Genomic DNA, 18,527 nt, shown 5'->3' with positions numbered 1-18,527 from the left:
TGCAATGATAGGAAAACTTGTCTATGGAATTGATACTCCCCACAGTTATAAGGGCCAAACTAGATGTGATATTAAATGTGGCTTTGCATTTAATATGCAGGGTTTTGTTTTTTTGTTTTTAAAGCAAATCACATCTGCTGGGGACAAAAGTCATCATTAATGAGTTTGCATCAGGCATGATATTTGCATTGTTGCTAATGCAGTGTTTTCTCCCCCTACAAATACCCAGTTCAGAGGAGATGTTTTCCTCAGTCCCACATCACTGGTGGAAAGGCAGGAGCAACATAGTGTGGCAGCCAAAGACAGCTGACAAAGAATAGAATTGAGGGGTTTAAGGTAGGGCTACAGTGATCCACACCTTCAATATTCTTATTGGCTGAGTCTGGGGAAAGATATTGGGCTTTAGCTATCAAAGAAAATAGGTTGCTTAAAGTTGGCTCCCAAATAAAAAGTGCCTTTCCCTCCACAAATTATTATGCTACCTCAACAGACTCCCATATGAACACACAAGGCAGCAGTGAAAATAATGCATGCTGTGTCGCTTGAAGTTTCCAAACTTTTATATAATGGTTGGGGTTTTCTTGATTTGTTCCTTCTGTACTGTAGTTTAGGAGAAACAGTGTCCCACCCCACTTTCTGAGAACAAAGAGTGGCTCAGATTTTAAGGTATTTACATAGTACAGTTGTGTGTTTTTACTTTGGGTATATTAATATGGTTTAATTGTCAGCCTTCTCTTAAATGACAGTTATCTAGTTACTTTCAGCTTTTTGTCTAAGGAGGTGATTGGTAGAGGGCAGTAACAAAGAGGTCCGAAGGAGGCATTATTATTATTGTTTCATTTTATACCCCCCTTCCTCCTAAAGGAGCTGTGGAAAGTGGAGGTTTCTATTGTCTGTGTAGAAGTGTACAAAGAAGTAAGAAACAACAGCATGAATGTTTAAATTCTAATAACACTCTGATACAGAAGTAGAGTGTGAGGTGAAAGGTAGGATATTGTGATATTTTGCTTAGATTAAACTGATTTGTTGTGGAAGTTCAATATAGCATGGAGGTTTATTGAACGCACTCCAGCAGCTTACCTATGGTTTGTTTACTGCCAGCATAATGGGAAGTCATGTACTGTTTGCTTACAAACCTTGGCTATTCTTACTATGACTTAGCATTGCATGTAAACCCAGCATCGTTCCTTAAACATAAACTACTCCACCTCACCAAAGTACAAAGGCACAAGGCAAGAGCAGCTGGGAAACAAATCAAAGTTTGGAGAAACAATCCATGAATGTCTGAGGGAGCAACTAATGGTTAACTTGTCTTAGTGTTTTGTGTGAACCAGGCCTTTTTGTTTTGCACTTGGAGAATCTAATCTTACAAAACAAGACATCACAATAGGGAATCCCTGAGGTTGTTATAGCCACCAGCATCACGATGAATACTCTTTTATCCTGTTAAGGAGAGAATGGGCAACTGTTTTACTGACATGAGGTGGATATAGTGGCATGAGAAAGGGAAAGAAGGTTTGAAATTGTGGTACAAGGGGATGAAATATTTCCTTTCTTCCTATCCCCCAAATACTGACCTTGCTCAGGAAATTTGATTACCCTTCTGCAAGCATGATAATAAATTGGTTGCACATCATGTGAAACATTCTTTTAATTTTACTGTTCTACTTTAAGTTGTCTCTGAAGATGGTGATACTATTTTATACCTGTATGATGCCATTCAGGAGAATTGCAGGCAGTGCAATTTTGCAGGGGAACCTTTCTTCAGTGGTGGTGGTGAATTATTTTCAAGGATACCACAGTATTTTCTGAGCCTGCCTTTATTCAGACTATCCTGGCTACACTTCTAACTAGAAAAATAATGATTGTTCATTGACACTGTCACAAAAAAAAGATACTTTCGCCTCTCCCAATTTATCCCGTGTAAGTGGAGTGCACAATGGGAAGACAGATATTGCATAAAACAAAATGGGAGTGAGAAAACTGTGGCCTTCCATAAGAATATAAGAAGAGCCTGCTGGATCTGACTATTGGCCCATTAGTCCAAATCCCGTTCCCATAATGGCTGACCAGATGCCTATGGGAAACCCACAAGCAGGACCTAAGCATAACAGCACTCTTCCCTCCTGTGGTTTCCAGCCATTGGTATTCAAAAGCATACAGCCTCTGACAGTGAAGGTTGGGCTTGTAGCCAGTGACAACTGTATCCTCCATGATTTGTCTAATCCTCTTTTAAAGCCATTCAAGCTGATGGCCATCACAGTCCAGATGTTGTTGGCCTCTAACTTCCATCACCCCAACCTTTGGCCATGATAGTTCTCCATTTCTCGACTTAAAGCATTTGTGGCTATCCAAAAGAGTTAACTAGGTTTGCATCAGTTTTTTGAAATAGCTGCCATAGATCATCATGTCTTATTTTCAGTTCCATATTGGGGGGGGGGCATTTTCTCATTCTAGGGAAGAACTGAAGCATCATAAGTACACTTTCATTGAAGTTATGTTTCTTAGTGTTATTATACTTTAGATTCAACCACTTAGTGTGAAAATGTATTTACCCAAGAAATCATCTTCTGCTGAAACATAGATCAATAGAAATAGTTCTAAAAATTATATTTTGGTCTGGTACTAAAGCAGCTTTATATTTTAAATTGCAAAGGTTTGTATACTCTAGTGTGCTGGAAAGTCTGACAAGTGATGTAATAACTACTGTGTTCAACTGTGAAAATCACACTGGGTAGTGATGTACAGAATCAGGCTGTGACTGCATTTTAAGACAGATCAGATCTATGTAAGTCATCACCCCCTTTTTTTAATCAGAAAAATATTTTCTTCACATAACCGGCAGATATATTTTTTTAAGTCACTGGCAATGGAATCCTATGCATGTGTAATTTCCCATTGGGTTCAGTGGGGCTTACTGAGAGGTCAGGATTCCAGCCCAAATACTAATTTCCTGGATGATCTTACCATATGTTGGTGTTTTCGGTAAACTATTTCCCTGCACAAAAACTAAAGGGGAAAGTCATCTCAGAAAAGTCCCTTCATATGTTAAACACAATGTCTCTCCCCAATTAAAGGGGCAGTAGGTCCATGCAGCAGTACCTGCACCTTAGGGTCGGATTGCTCCCTGTCTGAGAAGTGAAAGCCTATATATGTAAAGATCCAAACATGTAGACAGGAAGTGGGGAACTGAATGTGGTCTGTGGGACAGAACCTTATCTTTCGTATCCCCTGTGGCTTGACAGGTGGCTGTGTTTGCCCAACTATCCATCATAATGATGTCCCATGATAACCTGTTTATGTCTGCATCACTGATCAGCTGGTTGTTGTGGAACACTGTACAAGTCCTTTTGGCCCAGAAGCATCTTCACTTACTCCACACATTACATTATATGTGATACCATGTATAGGGCAGATGGGCACAGTATGGCCAAAGGCTAATTAGACCCATTGGTCAAAAATTTCCACTTAATGTGTGGATATCAGGGACAAAGCCAAGGAGCTGTGCAACCCTAGGGGTGTGAACAACACAGGCCTGCTGTGTTAATTCACATGGGCCTTTTCACAAAAGGGTCGTAGTGTCTTACACTAAGGAATCGCCATCTGAGTGAGTCCTTTATGTACACAGCTTCTAAACATTAGTGGCTTCAATCTGCTTCATAGCACAAAGACAGATTTATATATTTCTTGCATTGGGATTGCCTACATGTTTAGAGAGTTATCAATGACAGCAATGAGAATCTGTATTTCTGAAGTTTGAAACAAGTGCTAGTAAATATTTGTGAAGCAGACAGTTTGCTTTGTAGGGCTCTGATGCTTCAGTGTGGTCAAAATGTAGCTATTAAAACCACTAGTTCTGAAATTTTGAAACTGAATCAGGGATTGTAAACTCACTGTGTATGGATGTAAAAAACTCCTGTTTAATCTGCTTTAACATAATGGTGTGTGTGTTATTGAGTTACTCCTGAACCCTTGGGAAGACTGTTGGCTTCACCACAAACTCCCATTATATTGCAATGCCACCATTCAGCCCAGTTTAGGAAGCTTATCATATGTACAGTTAGTTGTGATCTTATTGGATAATGAAACAAATGGAACAAGAGTCTCAATACTTAACTTTCATCCGATAACCTACATAACTTTGTGCTAAAAATATATTGGTCCAAATACAGAGAATTCCGTGCTTATGAAATCAATTGAAATCAATAGGACAAGTTTGTTGTGACTAATTTAGGTCCTATTAAAAATCGGATGATAATTTATTTGGATTTGTATAAAAATGAATTAGTTCTACCTTTTTAATTCATCTATCTTACATGGCTGTTGTAAGTATAAATTATAATAGCAGTTGCAGAGCAGTTACTGTTAGCGATTACCGTACATGCATTTGAAGACTTCCCAGAAGGTTCAGTTGGTGGAAAACAGTTGTTAGAGTGCAGACTTGAAACTGGGTATTTGGAACAGATCTTGCCAGTCTTAAACAACAGTATTGGCTCCCAGTCTACTTCAAGGCACCATTCAGAGTGCTGGTTCTTACATTTAAAGGCTACAAGGACTGTCGTGTGCCAGGACACTGAAATCTTTTCATGAGACTCTCCTTTGAGTGCATCTGCCATGAGAGATGAAGCAGATAGTGACCTAGAACCAGTACCTTTTTTAAGTTTTAGAGCTCTCTCCTCAGATAGACTTTCCTTGTGTCAAGTTTGATGTTATTTCAGAGTCAGGTGTGACATTTTTCTTTGCTCAGGCATTTTCCATATTGTAGTTTTCTACTGCATTTCAACCCAGCTGTCACTAATTTATTTCAAAAGCTGTTTTATAGTCTGCAGTTTTAATGTTGTTTTGTTGTATTTTTAAATCTGCTCTAAGGTTCCCTAGCTGAAGAACAAGTAAAAAATAAATTAAAAGAATAAAAGAAAGTTAATTGTGACATAAACTAGATCTGTCTATCTGAGCCAGCAATCCAGATACTTTCCATAGTTAGCAGTGGTATGCATGATACAGTCTTGTGTATTACTGGTAACTCATTGTACTGCCACAAAACTACAAAAAAGAGCCTGTAGGTCCACAAAGGGACACAGTGTGAATATAGTTTAAATCAGCTGCCACAGGAAAAGTGGCCTGCATGCAGTGACCTTACTCAGTATACATTTCATATGCATTGCATTCCTGTGCTGCTGTAGACCTATTTTGCCAGTCAGTTATGAGGCAGGAGAGCAGGGTCATTTTCACTAAATGCACCCCTACCATTATGACTCAGGCAGGCCCCACCCCAATGCTAGCTAGAGACTGGGGACAATGTGTTGTTTCCAACACTGTCCATGAAGGTTAGGAGTACAGTGATTTGACTGAGGACTTTTTTTCTAAGCAGGTGTGAAAAAGTCCATTTCATTCAATGGGATACTAGAGAATTGACTCTTAAACAAAGGTATAGTGATTAATCATTTATCCGTGAACTGGCTATCACAAATTCACCATATGTTCCTCCTACCATGATTTCATTCAATAAGCTTTTCTTTCTTTTCTTTTCTTTTGAGTGGGGGAGTTGGGGGATCTGTATCTGTCTATGTAAGACATGTCAAAGGAAGTGGCTTGTTTCTTTCTATTTACGACTTGTATTCATGTATTAACAGTGTGGTATTGATATAATGTATTAGGTAATTTTCTCCACTCCAGTTGTAATAAAAATTGACCACAATGAATGTGTCACTATGCAATTATCCACACTTCCATTACAGCTTCACATATAGAATTAAGTTAAATCTTATGTATGACTCGCTTTCATACCTTTTAGAGAATCTTGCCCAGGGCCCCCACAATCCTAAAGTGATTACAGACTAAGCACCCAGGGTTTGAGGTCACAAGAGACACCCTACTTGCTTTTGGTTATGCTGCCCTGCTGCAGACTTCCTCCCAAACATTTGGATAGTGCTGGGAAGTGGCTGGTGCAGGGTGCCTCATGTGATGTTAATCATACATAACTTGAGCATCCAAATAGGACTTGTTTGAACCAAAGAAAGTTTCGTTGAATTCTTTCATAAGCCTTCAATTACTTACATCTCCCTGTTTAACAGTACAGTACTGTTCTGTTCTGGTGTGTTGAGTGTTTTGGTTTGGGGTGGGGGTTGCATAAAACATTCCACTACCTACAGTTCTATTTCTAAAGTAAAATAAATATTATACACATGTGTGAAAGAATTTGCTCTTGAATTTGAGAGCAGCTCTACCCTTGCCTCAGCTCTTGCTACATTTCATTAGCTTGAAGAGCCTTTAGAACTCTTGCATTAAGAAATTCTAAATTAGCTGGGGGATTTTAATTCACCACACTCATTAAATTGGCTTTGAAAATCTCAGCCCAAGATTATTTGGTGCATTGTGTTTAACCTGATTTTGTGCCATCAATTATATAACATAATGCCCTATTTCTTTTGCCGAGAAGTCCTGTTTTAAAATTAATACAACTGTGGGATTGGAGAGCATGCAAACTAAGTTCCCAAAGTTATACAGTGTAAAAAAACTTTTGTCTACACAAAGCACAAAATCCTGTAGTCTAATTTGTTGCAAATTATTGTCCTTACCTAGGCTCACCAAATACATTTTTCTGTGTGAGGCAAAGAAGCCAGTGGTGTCCCGTCCTAAGTCAACCTAGGAAGAAAAACCCCTACACTTAAAAATTATAAGTACGTCCAAGGTGGTCTGCGGTCCTCCCTGACATTTTTTCTTTCTTTTAATGACCATTTAGCAAGTGGTCTTCCTGCACTCATTGAACACATCTCACTAAAAAGCTACTGGAAGGTGTAGTATGGTATGACAGAGCACCCCTTCCTGGGTAGTTAACAAGAGAAAAAGATGACTGCCCCCAATGTACACATGGGGGCAGCTATATTTTTATCTGTGTGTGAGTGATCATAAAATCATAGAGTTGGAAGGCAGCCTGAGGCCATTTAGTTCAGTCCCTAGTGCAGGAATCTCAGCTAAGATCATTGACCTATCTAGTGCAGTATTGTTGCTGCTGACTGGCTGTAGATCTCCAAGAGTTCAAGCAAGAGACTTTTCCATCTCGACTAGGAGAATGTGGGACCTTTTGCATGGAAAGCATGTGCTCTGCCAGTGAGCTACAGCCCTTCCCACCACCAGGATCCAACTGCAGGGCCTGAAAGAATGGGTTGGGTTCAGTTCCCCTGTGCTCCTATTTTCTTGCAAAATAGCTGACTAATTATATTTTATATTATAAATGGTCTCCACATACTGTTGATCTGTGGCCCTGAATACCTGTGTTTTAAGATTAGCCGTCGGGGCTCTTCTTTGCACTCCACTGCTAGAGGAGATTCATTTGGTGGTGAAACAAGATGGATTTTTCTCCGTGGGATGCCCTCCCCTTGCACGTCGTCTGACATGGCTGTCATTTTGGTGCCAAGTGAAGTAGTTCCTATTTTTAGGTTTTGAATGAGTGTCCGTTTTAGCCTTCTCTGTTTAGCTGACTTGAACTTTGCTTGCTTGTGTTTTTTTATGTTGTATCCTACCCTGATATTTGTGCCAATGAATAACAGGCTATAAATCTTTAAAATAAATATAAATTGTAGCCTGGACAAGTATATCTGAAACAATAGAATTGTTTTCAATCAGAATTATCATTTGTTTTGGTGTATTCATGTTCCACCCACCATTTAAATGCACCTTAGGATTATTGGGCCATTAATAGCTCTAGCTAACTAACTGTTGCCCTGGGTGCCCAAGCACCCACAAAATTCCCCAGGCATGGAAAAGGTTTGGTGTCAGGGCCATGCATGCTGCAGGGCACCCACAGCCCTGGGCACCCATGGTCACAAAGCCAAGCTGGCACTCCTGAATGTGTTAATTTGCAAATAGCCCTCTGATGGTTTTACTATGAGTTTTTCCATTCTACTTTAGTCATACCAAGTTTTATTGAGCTCCTAACTATTGTAAACCTTTTATAACTAAAGCTACAGTTCTGTTACACTTCCCTAGGAGAAAACATGCATAGGATTGTGCTGTAAATTAAGGAAGGGGAATCCCATTAACTACTATAGGAAAGTGGTGAAGAGATAAATGGTCAATATTATAAGCACCCAATATCTGCATTACACAGAATCTTGCAGTTTTTCCTTTAGCACCTAAAATAGAATACATACAGATAGCATCTTAAATCTGACTAAGAGAACTGTCCTGAAAAGCTATTTTTAAAAGTCTGAATGCAATTGCATTTTCTGTTATGAATAACACCTTTTTGTGTTTACTGGAGTCTTGGGGGGGGGTTGCATTTTACATAGACATCCTTTTTATATGAGTTACTATCTAGTTTCAATTATTTGTGTTTCCTTCTCTCTGCAGATTGGCAGATTGCTACACTTTCTATGCTGTTGGGTGGTGCCGCCATAATTCTTATAGCTTTCTTGGTTGGATTAATTTCTATCTGTGTGGGATCCCGGAGGCGGTTCTACAGACCAGTTGCTGTCATGCTGTTTGCAGCAGGTAAATCAAACAGATTGGTTCTCTGAAGTATGCTAGAATTTCCTAGCTGTAGTTTTACGTTTGTGCAGAAAAGAGTGACTCATTGTGCACTGCAAGCCAATAATCAGATCATTGCCCAAGGTTATTTCAGAAGTTCTTGATTATACAGCATGATCACCCTTTGCTTACATGACAAGGAATCTCTAGCACCCATGGCCAAATCATTCACAGCTAAGCATTCATGTGCAGTAATTGATGCCTTAACTCAACCTGTCCTGCATTCTGAAGCATTATCATGCTATTTTTTTAAAAAAAAACAATCCCTTATTTCTCATTTGAAAACTCAAGAATATCAAGTGACCTGGGGGTTCTTTACATAGACTGGGCTTTTTGAAATTTTTTCATTCCCTGATATGTGAAAATAGTCATGAGATTGATGTGATTTAAAGGGTTATTATCAGAGTGTCAGTTCATTCTTATCAAATTCTTCCATTCAGTTGGGTACATACCTGTGTGGTGAAAATCTGTCGCAAACCAAGTTGAACATGTGGAGATTTGTAATCATAGCTGCACTTTATTACTGTACTTATGAATATGGAGACGACTGCTCATTCCCCATGTTTGCACTGCAATTCATCGTAAGCTGTCTCTACTGAATAATAATAATAATAATAATTGTACCCTGCCCATCTGGCTGGGTTTCCTGGGCCTTTCCCCCTTATTATTATTACCTGTAATTTTATATATATATATATATATATATATATATATATATATATATATATATATATAATATGTTTTAATTCTATTAGTGTTTAACTGCTTTTTAAATTACTATCTTTTCTGTTTTTTACTTTTTATATTTATCTATAAGCCACCTTGAGTCCCGGTCGGGGGAAAAGGTGGAATATTAATAACAATAATCTACACTGTGAAGACTCCATGAACAGGATTGTATGGAGCTTTCAACTATTCAACAACCCACAGTCCAGCTACTTGAGCAAATGAACTCTATATGCTGTTATATGACAGAGGTGCATTACTTTTACAAGAAGTCTATTGGTATTTAACCTAGTAATGTTGCAGTTTTGAAATTTAATATAGGGTAATCATCACTGTCCACATTCCAGGCCTTTGTAAGGACAGAGCCATTAACAGTGCAAATTATTTATGTTTAAGTGATAATAAATCCCACTATGTTTAATGAAAAAGTTGCAGCCTATATGTAGCAACTTTTGATGGTGTTGATGGTTTCTTTCTTTCTTTCTTTCTTTCTTTCTTTCTTTCTTTCTTTCTTTCTTTCTTTCTTTCAGCTTAATGCTATTCTTTTCAAATATTTGATTGTAAAAGTCCCTTAAGTACTAGCTCTCAAGACCATCTGTATGAAAATAAATAGGATTAAATTGAAAGGTGTTTATATCTTCCCCATGCTTCACAGGAAGAATCAATTTCATTGTGTCAGATTTACTTTTTGTAACAGCCATCACATTGTAAAGCCTTTATTTTATTCTGCAAAGCTTCAAAGGAAAGAATTTGTGCTCAGAAATACTTTTAAGAAAGACCCACATAAACAGATCAGCCCAAAGGATAATGCAGTGCATACGATCTGCATTGAAATCACCACTTGGTATGCACTCCAGTGTCCTTTGGGTTAGCCAGTAACAGTTTTTTCTCCCTGAAGTTTTCCAGGCACAGCATCCCTCCATTCTGTCAATCATATCTGTGCTGGAACTGAAACAGTAAGCCTGTATGATATCCCATAATGGAGAGAATGACAAGGCCATCTTCTCTGCTAGATGGATTTTAAAAATCCATTAACAAGGAGGTGGAAAGATAGGTCCTTAGTATTTCAAGAATTGAAATAGTGATAAGGGGAAGCATCCTACTGCCCCCTGCTGTTTCCATTATTTTAGTTCAACCACTGTAGTTTAGCAGAGGGCACATGAGTTTAGGCTACCAGAATTCTATATCTCCATGAGTCGTCAAAGAAATTAGCAAAACAGATTCATGAAATATATTGTTTTTATCTAGCATAATTGACGCAGTGCTGGCAACAGAATGATTTACTAAAAATGAGTTTTAAATTGCTTATTTAAAAAAAATGTCTTCTAGGCTTCCTTTTTCTATTATTATTTTTTTCTAGCCACTTCTAGTTGTTGCCTTCTGTGTAATTCCACAACAATATGGAAGCCTAGTTTCAATAACCTAGGCTCTCAGCCTAGATGAACAAATTATATTCAATATAAAACGCATGGGCCAGATTCAACTGATGAGCTGTGCTTGCAATAGCCAGCACAAGAGGTCCCAGTAATACACCAGGGCTTCCCCCTCTCATCCCTAAACTCCCTGCTCCCCCTCAGCATCACAAGGCAGGGGAAAATAATGCTCTATTTGGCAAGAAGAAATGCCAACTTCTCTCTGCCCCCAGCATGCAATACAGCACATTTGAGAACACAAGATTCCCATACAATCAAAATAGCACTTTAAACATGCTATAAAACTTAAACCACAGTCAAACAAAACAGCAAAAGAACATACACATAAATTAACAATTTGGTGGAGTGAAGATGTTCCAAAAAAGGATACAATGAAAGACAACTGACAAAGGACACTTCTCCACTACAGAATCCTGCTTTAGTTGCCCAAGTATGGATCATATAGCAGGGACGACTCATTAGAAGATCTTGATGTTTGTTTGGGACTTATGGGGCAAGGCACTCAAAATTTGTTTGGAATGACATGAGATAAGGCACTTGCTGGCTCAGTGCTCAGTGCCATTGCTCAGACCATTTAAACCAGTAGCTTGAGTTGAGTCCGGAAACTAACAGGTGATTCATGAAGATGTGTTAAATGAGGTGTAAAACAATCACACCAGCCTGCACCTAACAATAGTCAGGCATTCTATACCAATTGAACCAAGTTTTGATTATTGATTGATTGATTATATATTAAGTAATATAGCAATTATATGCAGCATACAAAAAATCAGCAACTGACAACTTAAAGAAAATGTTAAAAAATAAAGATGTTACATTACTAAAAAGTTACTAATATATATACACAATATCAATTCATTTTGCTTCACACACAAACACACCTCAGCCTCCAGGTTCTCACCTAGGGTCCAACAAACTCTCAGCTCAGTTATCTTGACTGTTTCAATCAGCAGAATTGGCACTACTACAGGTGCCACTTACCGTAATACCCATTCCGCATTTGCAAGAACTCTGCAGTTGTTCAGTAACCACCCACTCAAGTATCAAGTATTGTACGCCTGCCTATAATTGGCAAGAACTGCAGGATCTAAAGACAGGGACTATACCACTGTTCCTTTCAAGTCAACAGGGGTCCAAATCCAGACCAAGGCTGCTAACCTTTCGTGGCTATCTGTTACAAGCCAAGCAGAAAAAGGATAAAGCAGGCATGGATTCTGTGGAATGGATGTTGAGAGGAGCGGGAAAGGTGATTTGCTCCAATGTTTAAAGGAGAAGGAGGGTGGCTCCTTCTTTGCAAAAAAAAAAGACCTGAGATGTTCATACAAGAGCACAGGGGTTGTCTTAAAGCCTGCACAAGTCTTCCCATTCTCACTTTGAACTCTCTAATGTCAGGGGTTAAAGGGGACCTAGGGAGATTTGCAAAGCCATACAAGGGATTTTGACAGGTGGGCAGCCCTGCCCATCTATTGAATTTGGCCTGCGAGGCCAATCCTGCTTAGGATCTGGCCTGTGGAGCCAAAAAGATCCTTCACCCCTCAGAAGAAGCCGCTCAGGCGCCTGAGGCAGTGCGCCCAGGGGTGGGGTGAGCCACCCATAGAGGTGGGGTGCACCGCGGGGCCTCCGGAGTCTGCTGGCCTCCTCCCACTCTGCTGCCCTACAACTGGGAGGGGGGTAGGCAGCGGGCGGACCATTTGGGCAGCGTGGAGCCTGCACATGCCCAAGCTATCATGTCTCTCCCAGGAGAGTGCCGCCCAGGATTTTGTCACCCCCCTCAGTGGTGACACCCGGGGCGGACCGCACCCACCGCATCCCCTTCCTCCGCCCCTGCTCCCTCTGCATTACAGGGTTAGGGAGGGCTTCCTGGTTTAATCTAATGCACACTTGGTACCTTTGCCATAGGATCTAATTCATAATTGTAACCATAGTCTTGTCAGCTGACATTTGTCATCCACATACAGAGCCAATGCTCTATTTATGGCATCTTATTACTACTTGTGCAGGTACATAGACTTTGTTTAACTTTTGTCTTTCATACAGTTACATAGACCTGATAAAATTTCGGCTGCACAACTTTGCTTTGGTAATAATCAGTGACATCAAGGCTATTTCTTATCGAGTACTTACTGTTCAAAACAAATATTTGAATGTTACAAATTATTAGGAAGCTTTATTGCACTGTGTGGAAGGTAAGAATATGGCTGTGTCAGGAATGTAAGATATTAATTGGAGGTTATATGTATTTTTAATGTGCAATTCCAAATGAATTCTGTTGTAATTAGTTGATAAATGATATTCTTTATTACATTGAGTCATATAATTATAAATGAGCTTTCCTAAATTATCTATCTTCATCATCCCCTACTTTATTTTCCCCACTCTTTTATAGAAGCCATTAGCTTAGTCACCTGTGTTATTCTGTTATTGCAAAGAAAGTCTGATCTGCAGAAAAGGGAAAAGGATAATTGATATGGCTTATTCTTCAGAACCCTGAAATATCAGGCCATTGCCCTGTTCCAGAAATATGTGTCTATATACATAGGATTATATTTAGATTGCCATATTCTCTGTGGGCTAAATATAGTACATTACAGTAGTCTAAACTGAAGGTTACCAGAGCGTGGACTCAATAAATTTTAGATTAAATATATTTTACATGGACTGCACATTCCACCAGGAATGCTGTGCAAGGTTTATTGAAACAAATGCTGTTTTATGTGAATTGACATGACTGCCACTGTGCTTTTGTGCTAGTTCTGTCATTTCAACAGGACCTGTTTCAGAGAATTTCCAATAGCATTATGCCCATAAATTGGAAGCTAAATTCAGGTTTAGAAACATCAGCAGCTGCAGCGCTTACTGGATCATATCAGTTCATCTGGAAGATGAAGGAAACCATAGCTGAATGTTTTCTTTCCTTATACACATAACACTTAAAGGAAGATTTGTTAGCCACAAGTGGTTCTTTTCTTTTTCTAATACTTTTTAATTGCTGTCAGGATACTATTTCTATGGCTATTTGTTTCACCTTCTTCCTCCTGTTGTTTTATAGTGTTTACTGCTGTTTAACAACAGTTTGTAAAACTAAGTTACAGTTGTAGCTTACGTCATTAGCCCCCTTGAGCTTGTTGAGGAAAGACAGGGTATAAACATTCTTAATAAAGCAAACAAATGTCTAAAGAATCCCACCTTGTCCAGGTTGGGAGCCAGTGAAGTGCACAGATTGGCACAGAGTGCCTTCCATCTGCTGATGGCCCAGCTAAACCCCTGTCTGGACAGGGATAGCCAAACTTCTATTGTCTGTCCTCCAGGAACTTCTAGGTTAGATTACTGCAATGCATTATATGTGCCTCTGAAAACGGTTCAGAAACTTCAGCTGGTACAGAATTCAGTGACCAGGTTGCTCACCAGGGAAAGGCGGTTTGAGCGCATAACACCAACCCTGGTTTGACTGCACCAGCTGCCAATTCATTTCCAAGCCAATTCAAAAGTACTAGAACCATACAGCTGCCCTAAATAAATCAGGAGTATGCTACTGACAGGGTTCTAACACTTTCTATTTCTCAGAAGTGTTTTTTTTTAAAGAACGTTTCATGCCAAGATTGTTCTCATATCAAGATTGCAATTTGAAAGTGGTACAGTTCAGGCAGGAAATCAAGATTACATTTCTAAATGCAGGTGACTCTCCACTTAATTTGGGGGTTCCGTTCTGGAAGCCTGAGTCCCCTTAAACACCCTCTCTCTCCAATCCAGACCAACCAGTATTGAAGCTCTGGGCCTGGCTGAAGGCTGGAGGATGAGTGGAAAAGCAGCAGCTACTACTGCTGCTGCTGTTTTACTGCACACACCAGCTGTTAGGCAGGGAGACTGAGCAGCCTTTAAAAAAGGCTCCAGCCTCTTCAGGGCTTCATCCACCCTTACTGACATCCTCTTCAGGCTCCAGGGAGGGTCTCCTCATGAGCCACAAGGACTCTCTAACTCTCTCCAGCCATTTCCAGGTTTGAATTGAATTACTAGTATTTATTTATTTCCTGGCACACATATATACATGGTTGCACATGAGCCAAATGTGTGTTAAGTGGGGAGTTGCCTGTATGTAGTATGCTCTTAGCGTACACCAAAAACTCCACCAAATATTAGTGATTTAGCATTTTCTTTATTCTAAGAAAATGGATGAAGCCTCGTATTTGACCTTTCCCCCCTTTTCTTTTTTCCCCAGTGGTTCTTCAGGTGTGCAGTCTCGTCCTGTATCCAATCAAGTTCATCGAAACTGTCAATTTGAGAATATACCATGAGTTCAACTGGGGCTATGGACTAGCTTGGGGTGCAACTATATTTTCATTTGGGGGTGCCATACTGTATTGCCTAAACCCTAAGAACTATGAAGACTACTATTAAAGGGAGCTACTTTAAAAAGCAGCAGCGGAAGAAGAAATAACACAAGGATTGTCCTGTTTTTTCTAACTCTGTGTTTTTAGAACTTTTGTAGATTGTCCAGCAGTCTGCCCTGTTGAGTTATCAGCCTTTACTTTGGGCTACAACTCTTGCAATTAACTTTTTTTAACACCCCTTTAAAAGAATGGCAAAAATTACACCTGTTCATCAGTACATTGGCAAATGCTATAAGCTACTGATACATTACCTTTGGTAAGCAAAGATCAGTACCACTCGAGAACGAAGGTGGCAGCAGTCGTCATGAGAAACAAGCTGGAATGAAAATATGGCACCTGCATTTGCTGTCACCTGCAAGGGAGTAGCTGGCCTAAGTAGAAGCTCCTTTGTATTATACATGATTCAAATTCTCTATTGGTCACTGAGTTACACCACTATGTTGTATTGGTGCATTGGGACTTTTGCTGAAACAAACTTCTAAATGATTGGATGCTGAGAAAAGCGAACATAGTTGAAAGTACATATTCATCTGCTATTTCCTGACAACACAAGTTTGTACATTTGGCAATCCACATTTTCCAGCCAGCTGTGGTATATCAGGAAGTCAAAACTTGGAGCGCATTCTTCTAATTATGTGGTTGGACTTTGTGTCTCGGCTGTAACCAAGTATAAGCAGAGAAGGACACTGAATCTGTTGACTCCCGTGAGAGAATAAAAAGAAGAAAATACATGCATGAGATGTGCTAGTCCTGACCATCTTTTGATTTCTAAACACTGCAGTAAGGTTTCCATAAGGAACAACTATTTTTACAGAAGGCGTTTATTGGTATTACTATCAAGAGAGAACATAGTTCTGCTCAACCTATTCCTAACAGCGGGCTGAAACAGTAAAGGTTCGAAATGAATCTCGATTTTCAAGAACTGTTTCTGAATATTGAGTAGTCTTCAAAATATTTTAATGGATCCTTTCCCATATGAATTTTTCTCAAAATGCTTGATTTAAAGCTTGATGTGCCAGATTAGGATGGGGTGAACCAAGTGCTTGTAAAGTTAGAAAACATGGCGTTGGCTTCATTTAGATGATGAAGCTGGATTCAGCTACCTGTTCTGTTAGCAGAAACCAGTGCAAGGACTCTTGCTAATGCAACAGGGCTTTCCCCATTCTCCAGTCCTTCCTCCAAATCTATTATGGAGAGTTGGGAGAACCCCCAGAACAGCACGTGATGGGAGATTGTCCTGTCAGAAAAGCAGAAATGTTTGCACTGATGGAACAATCTCTTTAGCACTACATGGAATTCTACCCATGGTTTATTATAACAGGAATGAGCATAGGCAACCCTCAGACTTGTGGGGGACCCCCATGCCCTCTCCTCTTCTGGTTCAGCAACATGAAGTGGTTTAAAATCTTTTGATATGGCTTTTTATTAACTGAGGTTTGTTGTCTTGTTAAAACCCAACAAAGCGTAGTTAATCCTAATAATGTTTCATTCAAAACAAGCCACCTGCAAACTGTGCATTATGAAGCTGGTTCATTTCAGTAAATCAAAATGATAATTAACCACATTTTAGGTTAGACATAACATTAAAGTGCAGTTAATCAAAATATCAGTTCATCTGATATCACAGCTACACCAGAGAAGAGGGCTTCACTTTGGCTTTTTCACATTATGATAAACCATGGTTAATCATGATGTCCCAATGCAGCCATGATGTCTATTTGGCAGAGGCACTATGGTAATGATACAGTTATGTACGGTATATAAAAAAGGCCAATGTAATGATATCTTCTTTAATATTGTTTTAAAATGAAAACTTCTATAGAAATTAATATGATATTAAGATGGAGTAGAAGAAAAATATCTAATTTCCTAATGGTAGCGATTGGCTCAAAAAACATATATTGATAGGTGGGTCCCAATGGAGGGAAGTTATTACAGAGTTTCATCAGTAAATGAAATTATTAAAATAATAATGCTTTCTACGACACAACTAAAAGTTCCTGAAGAAGAAAAATATACTAATGTGGCAAATTGCTGTTTCACTTATATTTTATTTTTAAAAGTAATCCAGTGAACATATGTTTTCTGTAGGAGACTAGCTGTTACGAAAATTATAATTTAACAGTATAGTATCAGTATCACTTCTCCTCAAAATGTAATGGATTAGCTGACAATTATTTGCATTTATCTCAGCTTGTTTATTTCTTACTTAAATTTTGCAGAAAATATATAAAGTATTTAAGACCCAAGATCTGGGGTATAAAATTTAAATTGATTTACACAACGTAACATTTATTTTTGTTTACAATCAGCTTATTGGGTATTTTCAATTCTGAAAATATTTTTATACAGTGTATACAATTCTAAGATACATATTTAGAAACAATTATTTTTGTTAAATGGAAATTAAGATATATCCTAGCATGGATTTTCTTTAAGAGCACAGTCCTCAAAACTATAGAACTATAGTTCTTTAATATTAAGACCTCAGAAATAATTTTAATTACAGCAAATCAGAGAGAGATTAAAGGTGTGTTTTATAAACCATAAAACCATGATAAATATGTTTACCCATGCCATTATTAAAAATGCAATATTGTTTTATAAAAAATAAACTGTACTCTGATCTGCTGATCTGTGTGCAAACATAGGTTTGTGCATGAGGCAGAGGGAGCGGTAAGAACCTGCATATTCAGGAGCAAGAGTGCATCTGTGGTGATCCTGTACTTCAGGGCTGGAAAAACCACAGCCTTTCAGATGTTGATGGACTACAGCTTTCCCCATTCCTGACCACTGACCATGCTGGCTGGAGTTGGGAGTCCAGCAACATCTGAATGGCCATAGGTTTCCCCACCCCTGCTACACTACACATACACTGGCAGAACGGACTTATTAATGTGGTCAGCTCCCTCTTACTCTTCATCCTGCAACAGATGCTATGGTAGTAGGTAGCTGATGGAGTACAATAAGACAAAAAAAATTTATCTGTATGTAGCTATAAATTCATCCAAGAAGGATAGAGGGTGTTTAGAATGAAAAGGAGAATCACTGAATGTGCAGCACAGGTAGCAAAGGATAAAGGGATTGTAGCAACTGAGACTGGAATGTACATTCACAGGTGACTGAAGCTTAAATAAGCCAAAGGATTTTGAATAGGGTTTAGCAAGTATGGTGGCATATTATTATTATATTCTGGAATGGGATGTTAGGCTATTGTTTGGCTCTGCAGAGTTGTAAATATATATGCGATAATATAAAATGTGGAGCTTATGGCATTGGTAAGCCCAGTAGTGGCCACCATTTTCAATGATTGTGCCATTTTTTTCATTCTATGATATAAGATACTTCTATTTCTGTGCACACTCCTATATGCACTAGAGCCCAGTGACAATGCTTTGTATGATGAAAGGCATAAATTCGTTCATGTACAGCAGGGATGGTAAACCTCTGG

At 39.0% G+C, this 18,527-nt stretch overlaps 1 protein-coding gene across 1 annotated transcript in view; it reads left to right on the top strand.

The window, feature by feature from the left end:
• The window catches only part of TMEM47 (transmembrane protein 47), a 30,208-nt gene extending 11,970 nt beyond the window's left edge, over positions 1 to 18,238 (top strand). Inside the window, exons 2-3 of the mRNA XM_081908842.1 lie at positions 8,353 to 8,493; positions 14,905 to 18,238. Of these exons, the coding sequence (XP_081764968.1) occupies positions 8,353 to 8,493; positions 14,905 to 15,083 (320 nt within the window). The 3' untranslated portion in view covers positions 15,084 to 18,238. The remainder of the gene's footprint in view (positions 1 to 8,352; positions 8,494 to 14,904) is intronic.
• The last annotated feature ends 289 nt before the right edge of the window (positions 18,239 to 18,527 follow it).

This window comes from Podarcis melisellensis (genome assembly GCF_964234715.1).
Source record: "Podarcis melisellensis genome assembly, chromosome: 4".
Classification (NCBI taxonomy): Eukaryota; Metazoa; Chordata; class Lepidosauria; order Squamata; family Lacertidae; genus Podarcis; species Podarcis melisellensis.
This window is presented reverse-complemented; position numbering and strand designations above follow the sequence as displayed.